Source organism: Carassius gibelio, chromosome B17 (assembly GCF_023724105.1).
Source record: "Carassius gibelio isolate Cgi1373 ecotype wild population from Czech Republic chromosome B17, carGib1.2-hapl.c, whole genome shotgun sequence".
NCBI lineage: Eukaryota > Metazoa > Chordata > Actinopteri > Cypriniformes > Cyprinidae > Carassius > Carassius gibelio.
This window is the reverse complement of record NC_068412.1, coordinates 26836267-26862062: the sequence shown is the minus strand read 5'-3', so window position 1 is coordinate 26862062 and position 25796 is coordinate 26836267. Positions and strand designations below refer to the sequence as shown.

General features: G+C 37.1%; 1 protein-coding gene across 13 annotated transcripts in view; it reads left to right on the top strand.

Moving 5' to 3' along the window:
* Positions 1 to 23512, top strand: part of LOC127976159 (NACHT, LRR and PYD domains-containing protein 3) — a 579287-nt gene extending 555775 nt beyond the window's left edge. For 3 of the 13 annotated variants that reach the window (XM_052580378.1, XM_052580372.1, XM_052580384.1), the window contains 5 exons: positions 17023 to 17193; positions 17381 to 17554; positions 21561 to 21722; positions 21997 to 22043; positions 22162 to 23512. In XM_052580378.1, the coding sequence (XP_052436338.1) occupies positions 17023 to 17193; positions 17381 to 17554; positions 21561 to 21722; positions 21997 to 22043; positions 22162 to 22703 (1096 nt within the window). In that variant the 3' untranslated portion in view covers positions 22704 to 23512. Of the gene's footprint in view, positions 1 to 1245; positions 1399 to 4427; positions 4590 to 8310; positions 8476 to 11838; positions 13702 to 15519; positions 15691 to 17022; positions 17194 to 17380; positions 17555 to 21560; positions 21723 to 21996; positions 22044 to 22161 lie in introns of those variants that run through there. The other 10 variants (XM_052580376.1, XM_052580375.1, XM_052580381.1 and 7 more) reach the window with 10 other exon arrangements.
* Positions 23513 to 25796: the final 2284 nt, after the last annotated feature.

The following is a 25796-nucleotide window of genomic DNA, read 5'->3' as shown; positions in this document are numbered from 1 at the left end:
GTATGTGACATTTACTGAATTTTCTGTCACCGCTTATTAAAACAATTTGTAAATAAACTATCGGATGTTACTATGCAATGAAATTCAATATTCACAATTTAAATGTGTATATTACGATGTGTCAGCTGAAGTATTGGTAATATTAGACTTCAATATCTGTTAAACTATTCAGATTATAAATAATTGAACACCGAACTTTACTAATGAAAAGTTGACATTTCAAAGAGGTTTATTCGATAAAGACCTGATGTACTGTATAAATGTTTGAATTTCTGTAAACTGCAACAAACAAGTTTACAATCTGACTTAATTCCTGCCTTTGATAGCTGGTCAAAACTTAATATTTTAGCTTTGATTGAAATGGACTCCTTCAGCTCCCTTTACTGACATTTTCTCCCACAACCTTTGTCCATCTGTGTGAATGGAGCCGGAGGTGTGTTTACTCATTTCCAAGACCTGGAAATTCAATCCTCTCTCTTTTCTCTGCACTTACACTTCCTTTTAATATAATGCCATTACTGTTGTAAATCCTGCCAAAATTAATCCAGTCACCTTGCATCCTCCAGGTTAAGACATGCTGCTGTCTTCTGTCCCAGAGGATGAGACACCACTGGTAATCATTGAAGATTTCAGGATTAAACTTGTCAAACCTTGAGCAGATGATATTCTATCTTTTCTGGCCTTGTTTGACATCACTAAAAAAACAAACCCTGTGACATACAAAGCAGGCAAAAAACTAGACATTATCCTAACATGTACTTGTTTCACTGACAAACAGATTGTTACTCCATAAAATGTTTCTGTCACTTATTGCTGCAGATCATTCTCTCTTCATGCTCACTGATGACTCCTCTGGTCTCATTTCGCTGTAACCATTGCTCTCTCTCCTCTTCATGCTTCTCGACTGTGGTGTCACATCTCTCCCAAACATTAACCACTTCTCTTCTCATGATGTCAGTGAAGATCACAATCCCATCCTTTGTTGTCAGTTCATCTCAGTATGGGTGATACTTTCGGAGTGCAAGAGGCAGCTTTGCCTGCGCCACTGAACCTATCGTTAATATCGTTTTTCCACACCTAATATACAGAAATATTCAAAACCGCTTTCCCGCAGGATCGATAAAACGATATCAGCTGCGCTTTGTCTCTCCCTCTCTCCAACAGCGAGCTCACGTCAGTCACACACACCACAGTCTACATAGCCACGCCTCCTGTCAATCACTCAGCACGTCACTCGAGACGAAGACAGGTGAATGATGAGACCAGTGGCGCGCCCCTGAATTAAGCCTCTGTCAACATGCATTTGTGTCTGTATTTGGATTAGATGTGAACATTTTCAGAAATTAAGAAAACTGCTTCAACTGAGCAGGTGATTTACATCGTTCTTCTGTCGTACAGGTAATAATATAAACCAGTTGAATCGGTTCAAAAGTGAAACTATTTCAAAAGCCTCCATTTTGTGAAGAATATGAACGACATCGGGAGAGTAGCCTAAAGCTGATTGTGAATATTTTAAATCTGTTTAAAAACCAAAAGTTAAGTTCTGCTGTCTAGAGACAGAAGGGATTTATCAACCGAATTAAGTTTGTGTTTGATGTTCTTCAGTGTTGAGACGGTGGTTCTGTCCAGGTGAACTGAGAGCATTATTTTAAACACGTCTGGTATAGATTGAGGGATGAGTTGAAATTATTTACTTGGATAATCACAACTGGCACGGATGCTGTCAACAGAGCTTCAGTTCCAGAATATTCCTCTAACAAATAATCAAGGGCCAAATACTGGTCATGTAACACTGCCGAAAGTGAAACTAAAACAACATCAGGAGAGAAAAGCTTTCTGTGAATATTGTGGATCAGAAAAGATCGGTTTAATACTGCTATCTAAAGACAGAAAGGATTTGTGGACTGAATGAAGTTTGTGTTTGATGTTCTTCAATGTTGAGACAGAGGTAGTTCGTAAAACATTTCTGGATTCATTCTCATGCGTAGGTAAATCAGTCTGAATTTCGTACCCCACATTTTTTCAGAAAAGTGTGTTCGTATAGAAGTTTCAAGAGCTGGTGTGAATAAATATAGATTTTAACTCAAATAGACAGGAAAGTCGGCGCATGATCTGATGTTTTTTTTAGCACCGAGAAGGCGAAATGCACGGAGCTCTAAACTCTCCTGCAGTGTGTGTTCCATTCATACTCGACGCCAGAGGGCGCTCTCGGGCAGAAAGTCCCACCAGGAAACTCCTAATATGGACAACAGCGTCCAGGCTGTATGAAAACAGTTGTTTTCGGTTTCGTTTTGTTTTTTCAAGTCCAAAACAAAATCTCCAGCAGGTGATAAATAAAGTATATGAACTATGCAGTGCTAATTGACATATTATTTATTACAGTATAGACTGTATAGAACTATTCTGCCTTATTATGTGATAAAAAGTGTTTGTAGTATTACTAGTATATAAACAAATCGTTATTATATGTTATTGTCAAGCAGTTATAGTTTTCTAAGCCAATTAAAAGCTAGAAATTAGAGAAAAATGTAAGTTGCCTATAGTATCCACAATCAGTCAACAGTTTTTTAACAGTAAGCTTGTTAATGTTTTTTAAAGAAGTCTCTTCTGTTCACCAAGCCTGCATTTATTTGATCCAAGTACTGCAAATCAGTTAAATTTTGAAATATTTCTACTAGCCTATTTGAATATTGCTGTTTTCTATTTGAATATCAAAAAGTAATTTATTGAGATTTCAAAGCTGAATTATTTTGCATCATTACTCCACTCACATGATTCTTCAGAAATAATTCTGATATACTGATTTGCTGCAAAATAATTATGATATTATGATAATGCTGAAAACAGCTGAGTAGAATTTTTCAGGTTTCTTTGATAAATAGAAAGTCCAGAAGAACAGCATTTATCTGAAATATAAATCTGTTGTAAAATGATGTTAATGCACTTTTGATCCACTTAAAGAATCCTTGCTAAATAAAAGTATTAATTTCTATAGTTTATTTAACAAAAAAATTATAATAATAATTTAATTTATAATTTCTGTTCCCCTCACTTCTGAAAAGATGGCTACGCCCCTGCAGTAAGTACAGAATATTCAGTGTATACAATATGTTACAAATGTACAATAAATATACAGATAAGGCAGTACTATGGACATAATTTACAGATTTTAAATACTATCCACATGATATACAGATAGGTGTACTGTGAACATACTATACAGAAGGATTAAGTGAAAGTGTATGTACACTAAAGGCAGAAACTATGAACACATGAACATCATTTACACTAGCGCAATGGACTGTAAAGTGCATAGAAAATATTTCAGTGTACAAACAGATTATTCAGTTTTTCTGGATGAACAGAGAGTAGTGCAAGTAATAACAACTTTACTGTTCTTTGCTTGTTTGTAAATAAATAAATAAATCAGATGTAGTGATGAGGAGGGGTGGGGAGTCTGTGTGTGTGGTGTGGGTGTGAGTGAGTTCATTAAGGAGACAGCTGTAGGGGAAATGCTTTTCCTGAATCTGCTGTTCCTTGTCTGGAGGCTCCTGAAGCGCCTCCCGGAAGGCAGGAGGTTAAACGGTCTATGGTCAGGGTGAGAGGAGTCCTTAAGAACTTGATGTAGACAGCGTTTCCTCTAGATGTCCTCAATAGAAGTAAGTTGTGTTCCTTTGTTGCATTGGGCAGTTTTCACCACCCTCAGCTGTGCCTTGTGGTCAGCAACTGTGCAGTTCCCATACCAGACTGTGATGCAACTGGTCAGAATGCTCTGATAGCTTTGATTGGCTCTTGTTTTCACTGACTGAACATGTTGAATCCACATTTGTACTGCACTTGAATGCCGGACTAGTTACCAGAAGGTTGCCGGTTCGAGTCTCTGTGCTAGCAGGAGTTGTAGGTGGGGAGTGGGGGGTGAATGAACAGCGATCTCTTCCTCCCTCAATACCCATGGCTGAAGTTCCCTTGAGCACGGCACTGAACCCCCAGTTGCTCCCCGGGCACTGGATCTATTGCTGCCCACTGCTCCGGGTGTGTGTTCATGGTGTGTTCACTTCTCACTGCTGTGTGTGTGCACTTGGATGGGTTAAATGCAGAGCACCAATTCCGAGTATGGGTTACTATACGTACTTGACAAATGTCACGACTTACACTTTCACTTTAAATATCAGCTACTCATAGAATCAAGGTCATATTGAGGAATTAGGAAGTTTGAAGGGTCACAGTCCTGGCAATCATAAATGATTCAGACACTCAGATTTTTTCTATAATTATTTTATGAATCTGTTGAACTGGGCATTGAGTTGAATAGCTTTTGATTGGCATTCATCCAAAGCTTTATGTGTGTGTGTGTGTTTCTTTTTTCATAATTCCTCTTGTATACCTAAATTTGATTAGTTTTTTATATTTTTATTGTCTGTGTATAGCTCTGCCTGTAAAATGAGTCTATATGGGAAGAGAGAGGAGGAGGAGGACGTTCAGAGACATAAAGCAGCATCTCCAGAACCCAGCTGTGTGTCTATGAAGAGTGACAGGTCTATTGTGAGCCCCCCTGAATTCAGTGATAGAGCAGTGACCTCTGACCCTGTGTGAGTATACGTTATTTAAACATATTATTGTTTTTTGTATTTGTATGTGTGTATTAATTTAATGTACCTTTTTTCTACTTAATTCTCAGTTATTGGGGTAATGCTTGTCTTTAAACACCTTTTCTGAAGTCTCTAAGTACATTTCTACATACAAATTTTCAGAACAGATAAAAAGACAGGACAAATTTTTTTTTACCTATAAAGCTTATAGAAATGGTAATTATCAATCATTTAACTTTAGCACAAAAAAAATTAAAGGCTACTTTCATTTTAAAGGAATAGGGATACTACTTTTGCTTACACGTTGAGATTATACTCTGCATGTTTGTCATATCGACTGAAACCCAAAAATTCCTTCAGATTACTTCATCTTGTAAAAACACTGTCTCTTACAGAGTGAGTGAGACAAGAGGCATGCTGATCCAAATGCAAAGCTTTATTTGAAGACATGGTCAGAAACAGGCAGGGTCGAACATACCAAACAGATTTAGCACAGACAAGACACAAGAGTAGTCGGGTAAACAGGCATGGGTCAATCGACGTTGAACGTAATCCAGGGGGAGAGGCAAACGGATAATCCAAATGGATAGACAATAGTTCAGACAAGGGGCAAACAGAGTCCGAAACAACAAGACATAGAAATAATCCAGGACAGGTGATAACTCCAGGGCAGGCAGCAGACAGACAGGACGAGATAAATAGACTAGAATCAAGACACGAGTATAACAAGACTAGACTAGACTCAGAAAACTAGGTCAGGGAACTGGCTCCTTAAAGATTTTATCACTGACTGAGGGATAATCTTAAACAATACTAAGCCCTGAACAATGGCTAGGGCCTCATATTAGATTAGATTAGATTCAACTTTATTGTCGTTATGCAGAGTACAAGTACAGAGCTAATGAAATGCAGTTAGCATCTAACCAGAAGTGCAAGAATATAGTGTTTTATATACATAAAAGTGCAGAGCAAGTAAAGCTATGATATACAGAATGTACAGTGGAGTTGCTATATACAGTATTGATCAGAGTATATACAGAATATAAGTATGAATGCAATGTAGGGATTGTATGTACATTATGACCAGAGCAATGAAGGATTATATATACATTATGAATAGCAGGAACGTGAGAACAGTGGTAATAAGTTGGATGAGTGTGCAAAAGTATTGTTGAACAATGTATTATATGCAAAATAACAGTAGTGCGATGATATTTTTTGTAGAAATGGTTTACTGTGCTTGTACAGTAACAACTTTAGACAGTTTTTAGTGTAATAGCTTTAACCATGTGCAGTCTGTGCAAAATATGAATAGTGCAAATAATATATGTGAAGTACTGTGACAAGTGCAGTAAAAGAGCAGGTGCAGGTTAGATTGGTGGTGTGGCGTTCAGGAGTGTCACAGCCTCAGGAAAGAAGCTCTTCCTGAGCCTACTAGTTCGAGAGCATAGGCTTCTGTAATGCCTAACGGATGGAAGGAGGGTGAAAAGTCCATGGTTAGGGTGAGAGACATCCTTGATGATGTTTCTTGCCCTGCCCAGACAGCACTTCTGATAAATGTTCTCAGTGGAAGTTTGAGCAGTTTTCACCACCCGCTGGAGTGCTTTGCGGTCAGATGCAGAGCAATTGAGCAACCATACTGAGATGCAGTTTGTGAGTATGCTCTCAATGGTACAGCGGTAGAATTCAGCAAGGATCCTCGGACTGAGGCGAACTTTTTTAAGGCTCCGTAAGAAGTAGAGGCGCTGCTGTGCCTTTTTGACCAGCGTGGAGGTGTTTGGGGACCAGGTGAGGTCATCTGAGATGTGGATGCCAAGGAACTTGAAACTCGACACACACTCCACTACAGCTCCGTTGATGTAGATGGGTGTGTGTGCATGATTCCTAGTTCCTTAAGTCCACAATGATCTCTTTAGTCTGTTGTGTTTAGTGTGTTTAGTTCCAGGTTGTTGGTGGCACACCACACAGCCAGGTGCTGCACCTCATCCCTGTAGGCTGACTCATCGTCATCCTTGATCAGACCTACCACCATGGTGTCATCTGCAAATTTGATTATGATGTTGGAGCCATAAACAGGAACACAGTCATGGGTGAATAGGAAGTACAGGAGAGGGCTAAGTACGCAGCCTTGTGGCACTCCAGTGTTAAGGGTGATGATGGAGGAGGAGAGGTTATCTAACTTAACAGACTGAGGTCTGTTAGTCAGAAAATCTAGGATCCAGTTGCAGATGGGTGTGCTGATTCCAAGATGGCTGAGCTTGGAGATCAGCTTGGAGGGGATTACCGTATTAAATGCAGAACTGAAATCTATGAACAGCAATCTCACATGTGTGTTCTGACTGTCCAGGTGGGTGAGGGCAGAGTGAAGTGCCATTGAGATGGTGTCCTCTGTTGACATATTGTTGCGATAGGCAAATTGGAATGGGTATAATGTAGCAGGGAGACAGGATTTTAGGTGGGATGCAACCAGTTTCTCAAAGCACTTGGCAATGATGGGGGTGAATGCAATAGGACGGAAGTCATTAGGGACCGAGGCAGTGGAGTGCTTCGGTACAGGCACGATGGTGGAGGTTTTGAAGCAGGTGGGGACAGTTGTTTGGGCCAGGGACAGATTGAAAATGTCTGTGAAGACCTCAGCCAGCTGCTCCGCACAGGCTTTAAGCACACAACCAGGTATTCCGCCAGGGCCAGCTGCTTTCTGTCCATTCACTTTACGCAGAGTGAAGTAAACATCTGATGTGGAGAGTGTGAGAGGCAGTTCATTGGGTTGATGCTCAGTTTTGAGTGAGATCTCCTTATTATTTTTATCAAAACGGGCATACAAGTGATTGAGCTCGTCTAGGAGGGAGGCAGAGCTGGAGGGAGGCACAGAGCTAGGTGGTTTGTAATCTGTGATAGATTGTATTTCTTGCCACATACGCCAGGGGTCAGAAGAATTTTTATTTAAACATATTTAAAGTATGTTAGATTACTTTCAGGTGGGTGCATAATCAGTAAAATGAAACATGGGAAATGTAGTCCAGGGTGACGTGTGACAGTCTGTGTTATGTGAGTGTTTATATAATCGGAAGGCAACCTCTGGTGAGGAGCAGATGGAAGATCATGGACAGGAATCATGACAGCCAGGGTTTACCCTTTTTTTTGCCCTATTTTTTGTCTCTATGTCTCTTGGCAAGTCTTCAAATTTGTTTGCAATTTTGTAACAAAATCTAAATTTCATTTTCCACACTGGCTTAACACTCTTTATGATAATGACAATATACCATAAAATACTTAAAGTCACATAGTAATTGCTGTAAAGAGTTATTTCCCAGAGTTGAAACGAGCCCATTAAGGTTTCAGCAGCTCTATTGACTGTAAATATCAGCTGCTCACAGAATCAAGGTCGTCTTGAGGAATCAGGAAGTTTGAAGTGTCACACTCAGATTGATTCTATAATTAGTTTCTTAATCTTTTGAACTGGGCATTGAGTTGAATAGCTTTTGATGGACATTCATCCAAAGCTTGTGTCACTGTGTGTGTGTGTGAATATAGTTCATTTTACAATATAAATATATATATATATATATATATATATATATATATATATATATATATATATATATATATATATATATTAATATTGTGTGGCATGATAATTCATAAAGATTTATCTTTTTTTATAATTCCTCTTGTATGCCTAAAGTTAATTCGTTTTCACATTTTTATTGTCTGTGTTTAGCTCTGTCTGTAAAATGAGTCTCTTTGGAAAGAGAGAGGAGGAGGAGGAGGACGTTCAGAGACATAAAGCAGCATCTCCAGAACCCAGCTGTGTGTCTATCAAGAGTGACAGGTCTATTGTGAGCCCCCCTGAATTCAGTGATAGAGCAGTGACCTCTGACCCTGTGTGAGTATACACGCTATTTAAACATTGTTTTTTTGTATTTGTATGCGTGTATTAAATTAATTAAATTTTTTCTGCTTAATTGTCATTTGTGGGGGTAATGCTTGGGTTTAAACAACTTCTCTGAAGTCTATAAGTAAATTTCTACATAAACATTTTAAGAACAGAAAAAAAGACAGGTTTCAGTCTAGTTTTTATTTAAGGATTTTTTTCTTTTTACTGATAAAGCTTATAGAAATGGTAGTTATCAATCATTTAACTTTAGCACAAAAAAAGAGGCTACTTTCATTAAAAAGTAATAGGAATACTACTTTAGCTTACATGTTGAGATTAAACTCTGCAAGTTTGTCATTTACATTTTATCAAAAGCGACTTACAAATGAGAACAATAGAAGCTATCAAATCAACAAGAGAACAACAACAGTATACAAGTGCCATGACAAGTCTCAGTTAGTCTAGTACAGAACGCATAGCAAGGTTTTTTTATTTTTGATACATGAAAGACAAGAAAAGTCCTAGAATTAGTTGGTTGAGTGCTGGAGAAAAAGATGAGTCTTTAGATGTTTCTTGAAAATGATTAAAGACTCGAATTGAGATTGGGAGGTCATTACACAAGCTGGGCACAGTCCAGGAAAAGGTCCGTGAGAGTAATTTTGAACTTCTTTGGGATGGCACCACAAGACATCGTTTACTTGCAGAGCGCAAACTTCTGGAGGGCACATAAGATTGAACTAGTGAGTTTAGGTATGTTGGTGCCGTGCCAGTGGTCATCTTGTAGGCAACCATCAGTACCTTGAATTTGATGCGAGCGGCTACTGGTAGCCAGTGTAACCTGATGAGGAGAGGAGTAACGTGAGCTCATTGAAGACAACCCTTGCTGCTGCATTCTGCGAACTCAGTTCAGTTCAGTTCAGATCGGTTGCAAAGTCTTGATAGTACAGGCAGGAAGGCCCGCCAGGAGAGCATTACAATAGTCCAGTCTGGAGAGAACAAGAGCTTGGACAAGAAGTTGGGTGGTTTGCTCTGACAGGAAGGGTCTAATGTTCCCAATGCATGGTCGAATACCCGTCTCATTTCCTCAGAGAGGGTGTGGAACGAGGCACAACACGGATGTTGATTCTCCCACACCGCTGTCCCCCATAGGGCGGCCTTGCCCGACAGTAACGTGAGGGTGAATGCCACCTTTGATTCCTCGGTGGCGAAGGTGCGGGGCTGTAGAGCGAAAGGCCGGAAGTGGTCCCGGGGGGTCTCCCGGGGGACGGATTGGTGCAGGCGGTGCGATGGGTGCAGTGGAAGATGTGAGGCGATGGATCTGCTGGGTGAGCTCAGACACCTGTGCCACCATTGCTTGGACAGCACGTCCGGTGTTCGAGATGCTCTCCTGCTGCTGATCCATTTGATTGACGCTGTGGTGCATGAAGTCCGTGAGGGTGTTGGTGCTCACTGGTTCCATGACTGGTGAGATCGTTCTGTGACGGTGGGATGAAGGAAAGGTTGGAAACAAATGTGAGTTTACTAAATGAATGAAATTAAACAAACAAACAAACATGAGGGAACAATGAGCCTGGGAAGGCGATAATCCTAGGTGGTGGTGAGGAGGTGAGGAATCCGGATGATGGCAGTGAGAAGGCAGCAGGAGAGGATAGCACAGGAACTGTGGGGAATAGAGCCGAAGGTAAGTGTTTGTAGTTGAGTGGTAGTGCGTACAGTGGATGAGGTTCTGGGAAAACACAGACATCCAACGCAGACAACACTGAAGCCGACAAACAGGGTAAACGACATTAAACAATGATCTCACAAACACAAGACGTGAGACAAGCCAATATATAGGGGATGAGTAATGAGTGACAGCTGTTGCTGATGACAATTAGCGGAGACACCCACAAACTAATCAGTGCAGATCCGAAACACACAGTCTTCACCACAAAGTGCAAACACCCAGAGATACAGGTTTACAGCCCACAATGTACAAAGTACTTTTTTGTAATAATGGTGTACCTATACAATATCTTCATGTAGGTATAATAGAACAGTGTGCAAAGTTTGGGGATTAAAGGAGTAACAACCTGTTGCAATCGCTTAAGTATTAGACCGCTTGAAACATGGACAACCAAAGTAAATTGGTTACACTTTTGCTGTATCAAGGCAACAAGGTAATTCTCTATTCATGCTCTGAGATCAAAGTGATTATTTGTATCATGTTATGTTATTTACTTCCTGGAAATAGCAAAAAAGATGTAAGCCTTTATCCACTGTGTTGCATCGTGAGGGACTGCAATGCCATTTATTGCCATTGACTTGCTGGTGATGTGACTTGCAACTGATACTGTCTATAGATTTTCATCAGGTACATAACTTAATTAAACTGACATTTCTAAATACAATCATAGCAGATATAAAATGTATGCACTTAGCAGACGCTTTTATCCAAAGTGACTTACAGTCCATTCAAGCTAAACATTTTTAACTAACGTGTTCCCTGGGAATCGCACAACCTCAAACTCACGCTACTTACACAATGCTCTGCCACTTGAGCCACTGGAACACTATTATTGACACATATCAATATCAATAATTTCTATCATGTATCAGGGTAATTAGGAGTTTATTGAGGGAAAACTCTTAGTTAATTGTGAATGTGTTCCCTCCTCTAAAGTGTTACCAACAGCACAATGTAAATTGCAGGCTGTAGTCTAAATAATTTTGTAAATAACAGAACAGCAAAATTAGAAGGAAAACTTAACCATTATGTATTTAGCAGATGCTTTATTATTTTTACCAGTATGTGTGTTCCTTGGGAATTGAACCCATGACCTTTTGCACTGCTCTTCCACTGAGCAACAGGCACTACAATCATCACTATATTTTAAAAAGTAAATTTCCTGCCCATATTATTATGATTACTAACAGTATAAAAGCCTACTAGCTACTTCAGTGTACAGCCTGCATGAGGCTTGATGGAAAAGTCCACATAGAAATTAAAATTATGTCATTTACTCAACCTTAACTCATTGCATACCTATGTGCATTTTTATATATATATGCAGAATTGTACCCAGAATGTTCAAAGCAATAAAGAAAAGAGCAGAAGAAAGGAAGCTTTAGATGCCTCTAAGGACTCAAGTCTAGCTGAAGTCCTTTAACCTTTGTCCAGGAAGGCAGAGAGAAAAGAGAGCTAGAATTAAAATGGAAGAATATCAATTATACTCCAAAAAGTAGTTTTCTGCCTGTCTGAACTGCCACTATTCTATGAATATGGTGTAATTTCATATTAGAGTTGAATAGTTTAGTGTGCAGGAACATTTAAATGATTTTCTCCATTTTAATACGTTTACAGTTTTTCTGTTCATCTCTCTGTTTCTACAGAGTGAAGAGAGATGATGTGAACAGATCAGCGACGTCCCATCTGACCTGCACTGACTATGACCATCAGACCCTCATCAGACAGAGAGTCAAAGACCAGCACAAAACCAGCATGAAGAACAAGTATGAGAGATTATTTGAAGGAAGCAAACTAGAAGAGAACCATACCCTCCTGAACAGGATCTACACACAACTCTACATCATAGAAGGAGAGAGTGAAGGAGTGAATGAAGAACATGAGGTTTTACAGATGGAGAAAACACCTAGAACACAAGACACTCCAATCTACTGCAATGACATCTTTAAACGCTTACATGAACCAGGATTTGAGGAGAAAGATGAAATCAAGACTGCTCTTACTAAAGGCATCGCTGGAATTGGAAAAACCGTCTCTGTGCAGAAGTTCGTTCTCGACTGGACAGAGGGAAAAGCCAATCAGGATGTAGATTTCATGTTTGTGCTTCCATTTCGAGAGATGAACTTGATTAAAGATCACCAGTACAGTCTTCACAGACTTCTGCTGGACTTTCATCCTGAACTTCAAGATCTCGACTCAAAGATTTATGAGGAGTGTAAGGTTGTGTTCATCTTTGATGGTCTGGATGAAAGCAGAATGACACTGATGTTTTCAGACGCTCAGAAAGTTTGTGATGTGAATGAGTCTTCATCAGTGGGTGTGTTGATGTCAAACCTCATCAGAGGAGAGCTGCTTCCCTCTGCTCTCATCTGGATCACCTCCAGACCTGCAGCAGCCAATCAGATCCCCTCCGAATACATCAACCGTGTGACAGAAATTCAGGGATTCAATGAGCCTCAGAAGGAGGAATATTTCAGAAAGAGAATCAGTGATGAGCATCAAGCCAACAGAATCATCTCACACATCAGAAGATCAAGAAGCCTTCACATCATGTGTCACATCCCTGTCTTCTGCTGCATCTCAGCCACTGTGCTTCAAAACCTCCTGAAACAAGATGACAGTGCAGAAATCCCTCAAACTCTGACTGAAATGTACATCCACTTCCTGCTGACTCAGATCAACATAAAGAGTCAGAAGTATGATCAGAGAGATCCAGAGAAACTCCTGAAGTCCAACAGAGATGTGATTGTGAAACTTGCTGAACTGGCTTTCAAACAGCTGATGAAGGGCAATGTGATGTTCTACGAGGAGGACCTGATTGAGAGCGGAATAGATGTCACTGATGCCTCAGTGTATTCTGGGATTTGCACTGAGATCTTTAAGGAGGAATCTGTGATTCATCAGAGGAAAGTGTACTGCTTCATTCATCTGAGCTTTCAGGAGTTTCTAGCTGCTTTCTTTGTGTTTTATTTCCATGTAATCAAGAATGAGGAAACACAGAATTCATTTCTGGAGTATTCATGGCACAGTCAGAAAGGCTCTGTGCATGACTTACTAACATCAGAAGTTGATAAGTACCTGAAGAGTAAAAATGGACACCTGGATCTTTTCCTACGGTTTCTGCTGGGCGTCTCACTGGAGTCCAATCAGAGACTCTTACAGGATCTGCTGACACACACAGTGAACAGTTCAGAGACAATCAACAAAATCACACAGTACATTAAGGAGTCAATCAAGGGTGACGAAGGTCTCTCAGCTGACAGATGCATCAATCTGTTCCTCTGTCTGCTTGAAATGAAGGATCAGACTCTGTACAGAGAGATTCAAGAGTTTGTACAATCAGAGAATCACTCATTGAGGAAACTATCTCCATCTCACTGCTCAACAATCGCCTACATGCTTCAGATATCAGAGGAGGTGTTGGATGAGTTTGATATTAAGAAGTTCAGCACATCAGATGAGTGTAGAAGGAGACTTATACCAGCTGTGGTGAACTGCAGAAAAGCTCTGTGAGTATTAATTTATGTGATGAATCTGTATAACTTTTTATTTTTTAAACAAGATGTCTAACTTTTCACACTCAGAAGGAGGCGATGAGCCTCATTTTTTTATGTTTAGTCACAATATTTTCAAATCACTTTTATTTATACTTAATCCATAACTCAGTTTAGATTTACTAGGAGAATAGAGATTCATATAGATGATAGAATACAGGTCATTGTCAGAAATATTGCTACTTTTGGAAAATATGATCAAGAAGTCTGTATTGTTTATGGCTCAGGGTGTGTGTGTTGGCAAATGTCACAACTTCACTTTTCAATCTATAATAATTTTAGAATTGTTATTTGAGGTTAAAGGCAGCATCTGTGATCAGGCACCTCTTGTGTTAATGGCTTTGTTCCTGTACACCATATAAAGATTTTATAACACATGCAAAAAAAAAATATATAATTATAATAAGCATTGATTCTTATGATGTCATTATTTTTACATCTTGTTATATCAATGTATTTTATTTTTTTAAAAAGACCATTATTAACTGTTCTTGTATTCCATTTGAATGAATATTTTTTTGGATACGAGTCCTTGGAACTAGAACCAAGATACTGCTTTGCTGACATTTGTAACAGATATGAACTCTTTTGTTGTGTTTTCACTTTGTTTTGTCATCTGGGATCATATTCACAACAAATTTTATCTCACCACTAAGAGTTCTCCTAAACAGTAGTCAAAGTTTTTAGCAAAGAGTTTTCTCTTAAAACCTATTTACCAAGCTGCTGAGACAAACTTTTTCTAAGGAATAAAGAGAAGTGTTAAGCTAAGAGTAAGGGTGGGGTTGACCTCATTGCTATGGATGATGTCAGCATGCTTACTAACTATGCCCACAGTATTATAGAGATTTAAAAATTAAAATATTTTAGAGTAAAGATAAGGGTTTAAGAATAAAAATGTTACATTCCGAGACTCTCCCATGTCATATTCACGAGTTCACTGATCTATATAAATATACATTTCGATGTTTTAAGTGAACTTTAAGTGAACTCATTATATCAACTCTTTATCTTCATTACAACATGCCCAATCTTCACTGGGAAGTGTTTGTCTCCTCCTTTTTGCTGCCGTCTTGTTACTCCTAACTACATTGGTTGGGAGACCTCTCCAACTCTCTTAATTAATTTAGGAGCTGAGACCTAGTCCAAACACTAAACTTTTACCCTGAGCGATTTTATACATACGGCCCTTTGTCTTTTCAGTTCGTCTGTGTCCTCATTTCGAGTATTAATTCATCACTGCTCATTAGTTATTCCCACCATCTGTTTGTCATCAGCTGCCTTCCTTATTTAAGCTCACTCCGTGGTTCTAGTCTTTGTACTGTTGCACGTTTGAATTGGTGTGTTTCAACTCCTTGTCAATGTGGATTGTGTTCTTCCCTGGATAATATTAAACTACTTGCTGAATTGATTGTTGAATTGTTGAGTCTTTGTGTGCCTTTCTTGATACTACCATGACAAGAATGAATTGAAATTAAAACTATTAGTTTTAATCCCTGCGTTTGCAATGAACTGTTTGTCATAATCACTCACAATAATTTTCAGAGTGCAAGAGATTAGAGAGGGAAGCAGCCATGGTTCATTTAATAGTTTTTAGGTTAAATAAACAAATATATACTGTTAAATTGTTAGTTCACTTAAAAATAAAGTCCTTACTTTCACATACTTATTTTCTCATCTTCCAAAATGAAGGTTTTTATTAATTTTTTATTCTCTCTTCTTTTTGGGCAATCACCATCTCCTCAATATTAAACCATATTTTATCCTGTGTTATAGACTCGCTGGCTGTAATCTCACTGATCGGTGCTGTGAAAGTTTGTCTTTATCTCTACGATCATCAGACTCACTGAGAGAGCTGGACCTGAGTAACAATAACCTGCAGGATTCAAGAGTGAAGCTTCTCTCTGATGGACTGAAGAGTTCACACTGTCAACTCAACATACTGAGGTAAAACAGATAAATGGTCACTTGATAATTAAATTAATAATTGTCATCTGCTCTGGTTCTGATCCAGTGTGTCTGAAGACTTTGGATTTGGATTTCCTCCATTCTGTTATTATAAAGAAATTTTGTTAATATAAAGAATCCAGATTCTTATTACACCGCTATCTGGAATACTTTATTCTGGTATATTGCAACATCCAGTGGCCTGAAAAAATCTTGAACTGATATCAGACTTATCATCCACGGAATCATTCTCTCTTGATTCATTCAAGAGGCAGGCAAATAGTGCCATCATGCTGCTTCAGTTATGGATTGTATTGAAAATTAAATCAATGGAAATCAGTACTAATAGACCAATTCTGTGTTTGCAAACAATGATGAAGCTCAAACTCTGGTTGGCAGTTTACACATAACACTATATATATAAACTGATTTGTGTTTGTACTGTATGTGTGCTGAGTTTTGAAACATGCTGTATGTATCATTTTTGTAATAAAAACAGCATCTTAATTATATAGCCACAGTGAATAACTGAACAAAGCAAATTAAAATATATGTCTGGACTTAACAAATCATCATGTGACCCTGGATCACAAAACCAGTCAATTTGAATACTGAGAAAATCGGCGTTAAAGATGTCCAAATGAAATTCTTAGCAATGCATATTACTAATCTAATAATTTACTAATAATATGTACGATTTATGTAGACCCCAGTGACATGTAGGTTTAGGGGTGGGATTAGGTTTAGGTTCCTTGTACAAATTCATACGAATTGTACAACTCGTTAAATACACATGAATTAGCAAAAATCATCTGAATTTGTATGAGTGAAGTTTTATGAATTCATATGAATTAGCCACCTCGTAAAATATGTACGAATTTCCATGAGATCGGCTGAATGTACCTGTGCTACTTGAGACTCATTTTTTTTTTTTGTAAACCATTTTCAGAATGAGCACTTCGAAATTTGTAACACATATTCTAAGGTGTTTCTTCTGTCCGTCGCACTGACCTGATGTTCACTCCTATTGAAAATAAACATAACTTGCTTACACTTTCAATAAGTTCCAAACTTAAAATAACAATTTGCATGCTTAGGATATTTACTTTGTAAGAATGCACTGGGAGCCTTCAAATATGAAAATTATAATTTTTATAGATCATTTTTACTCATTTAATTCACAGTGTGCTTTGGTATTGGAGGTGAGTTAATATTCATTGTTCACATCCTAATGAAAAATATTTGTCAGGTGATCAATATGCAAGACTCAGAAAACAAAATTTGAACCCACCATTTTCTTTTTGTTGAAAAACATTTTATCCTGTGTTGTAGACTTGCTGGCTGTAATCTCACTGGTCAGTGCTGTGAAAGTTTGTGTTCATCTCTACAATCATCAAACTCACTGAGAGAGCTGGACCTGAGTTATAATAGCCTGCAGGATTCAGGAGTGAAGCTTCTGTCTGATGGACTGAAGAGTTCACAATGTCAACTTAACATACTGAGGTTTGTGATTTTCAGTTTAATGTAACTCAGTCTTGGCAAAATAAATTTGACCTATCAGTATCTGATACCACAGTGTGTTAAACAGTACTTGGCAGCTGCTCTCAACTAACTAGTGACAGTAGAAAAACAGTCAGGAATTGCATGTTTTGGAAAGACACATGACAATATTTTACTTGCTTGTGTTTAGAGTGACAGATTGCAATCTAAGTGATCAGTGCTGTGAAAATTTTTCTTCATCTCTACAATCATCAAACTCCTCACTAAAAGAGATGGACTTGAGTAACAATGACCTGCAAGATTCAGGAGTGAAGCTACTCTCGGATGGCCTAAAGAGTTCACACTGTAAACTCAAAGTACTGAGGTAATATCCCTTTTTTAATTATTAATGTGATGTGACTAGTGGACTTGAACAGAAACTGTTACTGATATCAATTCCTCATTAGTCTCAGTCACAGACCTCATGTCCAGGGACCGTTGGTTAAACATCTGATGCATATGGGACACAGAAGTGGAAACACTTCAGGAGTGTCAAAGTCGTTATAATATAAAGACGAATTATACAGGATTTCCGGGAGACATTTGTGTCGAGTTCTTTAACTTTCTGCCTGGAATTAAAGATGACGTGCCACCAAACACCCTCACAAAAGAAAAAAGCCGTACTGTTTACAACTGTGACGAAGAGTCCTAATTAGGATCAACTAAACACTGGGTTTTCAAAATATTTGAAATTTAAATTTAAAGATTGCGGCATATAATCTTAAAAATACATCCAAGAGTTTAACACACCGGTCTGTTATTGTGGCGACATTTGAATATTTAATTTAATTGATCATCAAGTCCACTCATTCCTGTTTTTGTTGTCAATCTAGCAACTTGCGTGTATGTCAAGTCTGGGGGGGGGGGGGGGGGGTGAAAAAAACCCTCTCCAACATTTTGAATTTGTACTGCAATTATTTATTCATTTTCAGAATGAGCACTTTGAAATTTGTAACACATATTCTAAGGTGTTTCTTCTGTCCGTCGTGCTGACCTGATGTTCACTCCTATTGAATATAAACATAACTTGCTTACACTTTCAATAAGTTCCAAACTTAAAAGATGTAGAACTAATCAATTATCTTTCCGGCTCAAGACTGCATTGACTGACACAAGTGAATTACGACTGGCAGAACATAACCTATGGAATATTGTGCATTCGCGACTGAATGAATCACCCCCACAAATCTTTCAAGAACGACACATCACTATTAGCCCCTGGAATGTAAATTTTACCAGGAGAATTACCAGGAAAACCGATTAGTTGAGTTTTGTCAAATCTGGCAACCCTGGCTGGGGGAAGAACTGCACACGCAGCTGGTCCCAGAGGGCGTGCTGTCATGGAATGTTAAAATTTGATTGGCTGATGATTCTGTTACATATCTGATTCAACGTCTTTGAACAAAAGGGAAGCACTATCTGTAGTGCTGGCCCTGTTATTACAGTCTACTGTAATGACTGTCTACTGACTTTTTTATGTAGGCTATTCCAGTTTAACCAACTAATCATAGGTCATTTTGTGTACATTACACAAATAAAAATTATACCTAAATAATAATTATTAATAATAAAAATTATAATTATAATTATGTGCTCATGTACTGCATTTTAATGCAGCCAAAATACTTAATAAAATGTTTTTTTTTATTATATGTTAATGTTTCTGTTGTCCGACAATGGAATTAATATTATAATGACTGAAACGCTGTCCATTAAGACTAAATAACCAGCTCTTAAAGATGTTAATCTCTGCACTAAAATCCTATTCACAACATTGTTTAATGAGATCACATACACATAAGATTAAGACAATGGTTGTACTGTGATTTTGGCTATACTTGTATGTAAAATAGAGTCGGAAGAAACAGAATATCTTTTTTTAACTGAAAGTGCTGCTCCTCTCTGCTCGTTGAATAGAGCAGATGCAGAGAGAGAGAGGCGTGTGCGCGCGCTGGGAGAAAGAGAGAGAGAGAGAGAGAGACAGATCGTGCGGCAGTACCGGAGAGTCTCATAGACTAAATAAGGTCTGTCAAAAAAAGTCGCTAGATTTGTCGATAGTCCCTTTTTTGGAAAAAAGTTGCTAAATCTAACGACAAAGTTGCTAAGTTGGCAACACTGGTTCCTGTCGCTCAAGTGGTAGAGCATTGTATTAGCAAGCACAGGGTTGGGGGTTCAAATCCCAAGGAACACATGTTAGGAGAAATTGTTAGCCTGAATGCAAATGTAAGTCTCTTTGGATAAAAGCGTCTGCTAAATGAAATCCATAAACATGCTTGCAAACAGAATCGCAAAGTAGATTTTAAACAAATCAACTAGTGAATTACCCACTGCTTTAAAACAGGTATCTTTTGGACATTATCCAAGTTAAATGCATAAGCACACAAACACATTTAGTAACATTAAATCTTACTGAAAATGGCCGATTAAGCAGTTCATATTCTGAAACTTATTTCTAGGTTGTGTTCTGTGTGCATTTAATTACATTTGGATGTAAATGGTCTTTTTTTCTGACATAAATGTAAAACACTGTGCTGCTGAGGGAGCATCTAATGGATCACCTTTACGATGCTGTCGGGGTCTGGAGTCTACCTTCATCTCTCTTTATTTTGGTTAGGTACAGATCCCTCTGCAGTTGTTGTATGTTGTTAAAAATAAAACACACTAAATATCCATTTATGTCGTGCAACAGCATGCAACAGGCAAGCATAAGCTTTATCCGCCAAAATGCAGATTCGTCACGCGCCAACATCTTACGCAAGTAAGATTGGGAAAACCTGTTAGTAAGTTAGATTTTATTTATTAATTTACTTACAATAAATAACAGTAAAATATATTAAATTAACTACATTATGTGCATACGCACTTTTGAGCTGAAAATATTATTAATAAAAAAATATATATTTAGTCAAATCTTTCAGTTGTTGGGGGGGACAAGGCCTCAATCTCTGCCTATGTTTCTACTATGTTAAAATAGCAGGACATTTTGCTAATTACCTTTTGTAAATAGTGGAAATTAAAAGCACATCAATATATACATATTCCGTATTTTACATATCAGTATATGTAATACATTATAAACGAGTATGCAATAACTGTTGAGTGTAAATTTTAATTAAAATTATTAAAGGCATGCCATCATATTGGGAAAAAAGCCCTCCCTACACCTACCCTAACCCTACCTGATACTTTATTTTCAACTTTTTGATGATTTTCTTCAATTTATATATATATATTTTTTATATATAAACAAATTATTTTCTGATGCAGATTCCAACCCAGGTTGATAGCGTCAAAATGAATAGAATGTCAAAGTCTTTACCACCACTGGATTTGACTGTTAGCAATAGTTTTTTTTTTTAATATTGACTAGCACAATCATAATCCACCAACAATACTACTTGAACTTGTTTAGTGTAAAATAGACACCTTTTTTTTTCAACAATTAAACAAATGCCCACAGAAAAAAAAAACGGGGTGCTGCAGCACTCACAGCACTTACGCTTCCCACGCCTATGTATAAGATACTGTGCAAATAGAATTTCCAGTGTAAACTTTTATACGGAATACCACTGTAGTACTTATTATTTTCTATCGTACTTGTTTATTTATTATTTAAATAAATTAAGTTTGATGTAACCCTTGATAATTGTAACACAATGTAAAGTAAGTGCATGGAAGTAATGATACAATTATTATTGTTTACTCATTGTTAATGTAATTATATTGCTCTTTACTGTTTGTAGAAGATATTCCCCTACACACCTTACTTAAGATACCTGTCAAGTGTCTACCAGAGATGCATACAAATTTCTCCACTTCTCTATTACTCAATCATGTCTACTGGCATTGTTTGCAGAGTCGGACGACATCTCGTTCTTTTTAAATGATATCACTTAGGACTAAGTTAGTGTTCCACTAACCTGCAGCACAGCAGTAACCTGACAGACTTCAAACAATGCCTTTGAATATGCTTTAATTACTGCCAGATGGACCTCATACCAATCACAGAGAATCCGTACCTCAAAAGGAATGCAATAGTTTATTTAGCATATAGGTGCATTGCAAAGATGACATGTTTCATTATTTAATTTCTCTCTAATATAATTGGTTGTTCATTTGTGTTCAGCAACCCCCCTTCTGTTACATTTCCATAATACAAATTATGTTGCTAGATCCCCCCCCCCCCCAAGCAGTAAAAGAGATGCAATGTTAAGAGTGTGTGTGTGTGTGTGTGTGTGTGTGTGTGTGTGTGTGTGTCTGTGTGCGTGTGTGTGCGTGTGCGTGTGTGTGTGTGTGTGTGTGTGTGTGCGTGTGTGTGTGTGTGTTTGCAGATTATCTGGCTGTATGGTGACAGAGGAAGGCTGTTGTTTTCTGGCTTCAGCTCTGAGTTCAAACCCCTCACACCTGAGAGAGTTGGATCTGAGCTACAATCACCCAGGACAATCATTAGTCAAGCTGCTCTCTGATCCAAACTACAGCCTGGACACACTCAAGTATGTTCAACACTAACAATGTATGTTATAAGATTGTATTGCAAAAAATGTAACAAACTAGCTGATCTTCTGAAGGTGACAGAGTAAAATTATGGTGTTTGATGCATCTCTTTGTCAACAATAAACCAATAAAATAGATTGTGAGAAAATAAGAGCATGAACAACAGTGTTTCTGAACAACCATATAGTCTTTAATTTGGCAACTACAATTTTTTTTTCTTCCTTACATAATTTAAGTGTGATCTTTTGTTTGTGGCATCTTTTGATTTTATAGTCTGGATCATGGAGGAGAGATCAGGATTAAACCAGGACTAAAGAAATGTAGGTCTCTATATCTCACTCTCACTCTTACTCACAATCTCACTCACACTCAAACACACACACAGCTCAGTCATTGTTTTTATGTTAGGTATGTTATAATTTCTCTTCTTGTGTTCAGATTCATGTGATCTCACACTGGATTTAAACACAGCACACACTCAACTTGCCCTGTCTGAGAAGAACAGAACAGTGGAATTTGTGAAAGAAAAACAGCCGTATCCTGATCATCCAGACAGATATGATAAGTGTTATCAGGTTCTGTGTAGAGAGAGTCTGTCTGGACGCTGTTACTGGGAGGCTGAATGGTGTGGGAGGGCAGTTTATGTATCAGTAACATATAAAGGAATCAGCAGGAAAGGATGCAGTGAAAACTGCTGGTTTGGATTTAATGAAAAGTCCTGGAGTCTGAACTGGTTTATTGACAGATTCTCTGTCAGTCACAATAATAAGATCACAGAAATATCAGTCCCTTCACATCACTCTAACAGAGTAGGAGTGTATCTGAACTCTTCAGCCGGCATTCTGTCCTTCTACAGTGTCTCTGACACACACACACTCACACACTTACACACATTCACCAGCACATTCACTGAACCCCTCTATGCTGGATTTACAGTTTTTTATGATTCTTCAGTGTCTCTGTGTGAGATTAACCATTAAAGACAGACAGTCACTCAAAGCTAAAAATAACTTTTTTTTAACTGCTAATACAATCTGAATGCTTTAAAGAGTCATTAGTATGAGATTCTCTTCTGTTCAGAGGTATTTATTTCAAATATGTCATGTGTAACAGTCTCAGTTGGACATTCAGCGGCTCCATAGTTAATGTGGTCATATTTTGATCAGTAATGGTTTATCAAGTCTGTTCTTCTGAGCAAAACAGGAGTGACTGTTGATGCTAAGATACCCAGATTGGTTCATGCTGTCATCTACTCAGTAAAGGTAGGTTTTGGTTTTCTTTGGAAATCTGAACAAATGCAATGTGAAAGTAGTAGTGTAGATGCATATAAAACACAAAATAACAGATTTGCATGACAGTACATTCGGACAAAGCATAGCAAAATAGATAGGGTGCACGAAACCAAAAACAAGAATGAAACAGCAGTACATATCAGATAAAGCAATGAAATCAAGTAGCTAGGCAATATCCCAGTAGGATCGCTTTAATTCAGATGTCTGGTGCAGTGAGGAGGAGTACTGCCAAGGGATCAGTCCATCTGGTGGTTTTATCATGTAAATAAATAAGTTTATAGTTTGTGAAGATCTGTTTCATTGCACTCAGTATATTTATCACTCATTTTGTGTGTAATTTATAAAAATCATTTGGACTGTTTATATTTTTGTTTTGTTTATATTTTTGTTGTTTTTACTATTTACTACCTTGATTGTGTTTGTTGTTTATGTTCAGATTGAAAATATATCTCTTAAAAAAGCCACTTTTGCTTCCGTGTTCTGTTATTATATAATAATCTTTATTATATTATGAAACTTTACCCCCTGAATGTTTTGGACACTTCTTGTCAGTAAATAAAATAGTTTTTCCACTGAAAATGCCAATAATTATATTGTTATAGCTTGCTATAAATTGCTTATGGAATTGTAGTTGTAGAAATAATTTCATTCGGAATTGTGTAACATTTTAAAGTATAACTAAAGAAGAAGAAGAAAAATTGTTGCTAATGTTTTTCTTAAAATGTCTGTCAAATTCAACCATTTGTAAGAAAGCAAATGTAAAATTGGGACTTTAAATCAATTAACGTGAAACTTCAAGTTCTATATGGCATCTGATGCCGACTGCTAAAATACAGTAAGTTTGAAAAACAAAGTACAGACAGGTCATGTGCCCCAAACGTTCTTTTTGAAGGGTGAAACAGCTTCCTGTGAGAAACAACTGAGACACACAGGCTGATTCATTATATTTTTACAGTTTTCTATAATATTCCAAAAGTTTTAGACATTGTGGTTTTTACATAAGTAATATGTGATTTCCAAAGCTATTTTTTCAACAAAAAAATATCATCTTACACTATATTTCTTCCTTAATAATCCTAATTTTAATTTTATTATTGATTTGCTGATTACTAAATATGATTAACTTTAGTTTGCTTAAATTCAGTGATAGACTGTTAACATCAAAACATTCTCTTAAAATTCAGTTGTCTTACAATCACAGTGAAACTGATTGTTCAATAGAAATGAAGATGTGGGTCAAATTAAATGATACATTTGTGTTAAGAAAATTGTAGTGATTATCATGTTTTGATCTGTTCTATGACCAATTTCAAAATCAGTAACATGATGGTTTGGTATTTTTAATATCAAATGAGTGTGTTAATCCTGTGCAATATGTTTATCTCAACACCAGAGGTTATTTTTATTTATTTATTTATTTATTCTTAAGATAGATAGATAGATAGATAGATAGATAGATAGATAGATAGATAGATAGATAGATAGATAGATAGATAGATAGATTGCAACGTTGCAGGTTGACACTGCTCTTTATTGACACTGATTTATGAAGATTTTTGAAATATGAAATATGCAAGTATGAAATATGGTTGAAGTAACCATAAAAAAGTTGGTTTTATTTCCCTTTTATGGCCAAATTTAAACAATAATAAAAAAAGAAAATAATGAATTAAAATAGTAATTATGTTTTTGCTCTGATAAAATATGACAACAAATGATATTGACAACATTACTAAAATTTTAATTCCTAAAATTATACTTTAGTGAGATTTTAATTAAAATAAAAACATAAATTCTTATAATATTATTAAAATATTGAAATATTAAATATATATTTAAAATAGTAAAATAAAATGTAACATAAAATCATCAGACCAATTTTGGCCGATAGAAAAGTTGTCACTACTTGCCATTTATGAAAAATACCCTTATCCAGTGAGCAGTTCAACATTTAATTTAAAATCTGCCTTTATTATGTTATAAAGACACTTATCTTATCCATGTGTTTTATCGTGCACTGTAAAATGCAGACTGACATGCAAATGTTGAAATTGAAGATTGGAGAATAAAATTCACAAAACTCATCCTAATGCGAGACAGTTTTACATTTTAGACAGGATTCATCAAACGTTCCTTCAGTGGAGCAATGCAGAAGATACGTTTCCCTCCAGCCGAGTCTTTGCTGTAGGCCTTATCCTCTTTTGACTGAACAAACAGGTTAAAATGGACAAAGAGGGAGAGGTTTGCAGATTAATGATGCACACAAACGTATTTCATAACAACAGCTGGCATTTTAAACAACATAAATCTTTTACTGTTGCACAGTATATCTGTGAGAGGATGTGATATTTGCCGCATACTGTTATGAAATATGATATTCAACATTGATTCAAACCATTTATTGTATTGTATGCAACAGATTCTGCAGGATATGTTGAATTAGTTTAAATAATCTAAATAGTGTTTGATCACAACACTAACATTAAATATGAACATTAATAGTAATGCTTATCTTGACAAACGCCACTTTTATTAACAGCAGTATTATTATTAATTAGGTGTCATATTTGAGGCTGTTCCTGACCTTCTATGAACTTCGCCCCAGGCTCTAAGATCTCAAATAGAAGGATAAAAAAAAAAAAAACAGTGTTCGTCTTTGGGAAAACCGGTTTGAACTGTTTGGAAGTATTGGCAGTACCATGTGGGGTTCCTCAGGGATCAGTTATAGGACCACTGCTTTTTAATCTATGTATGTTACCTCTCGGTCACATCATCAAGAGG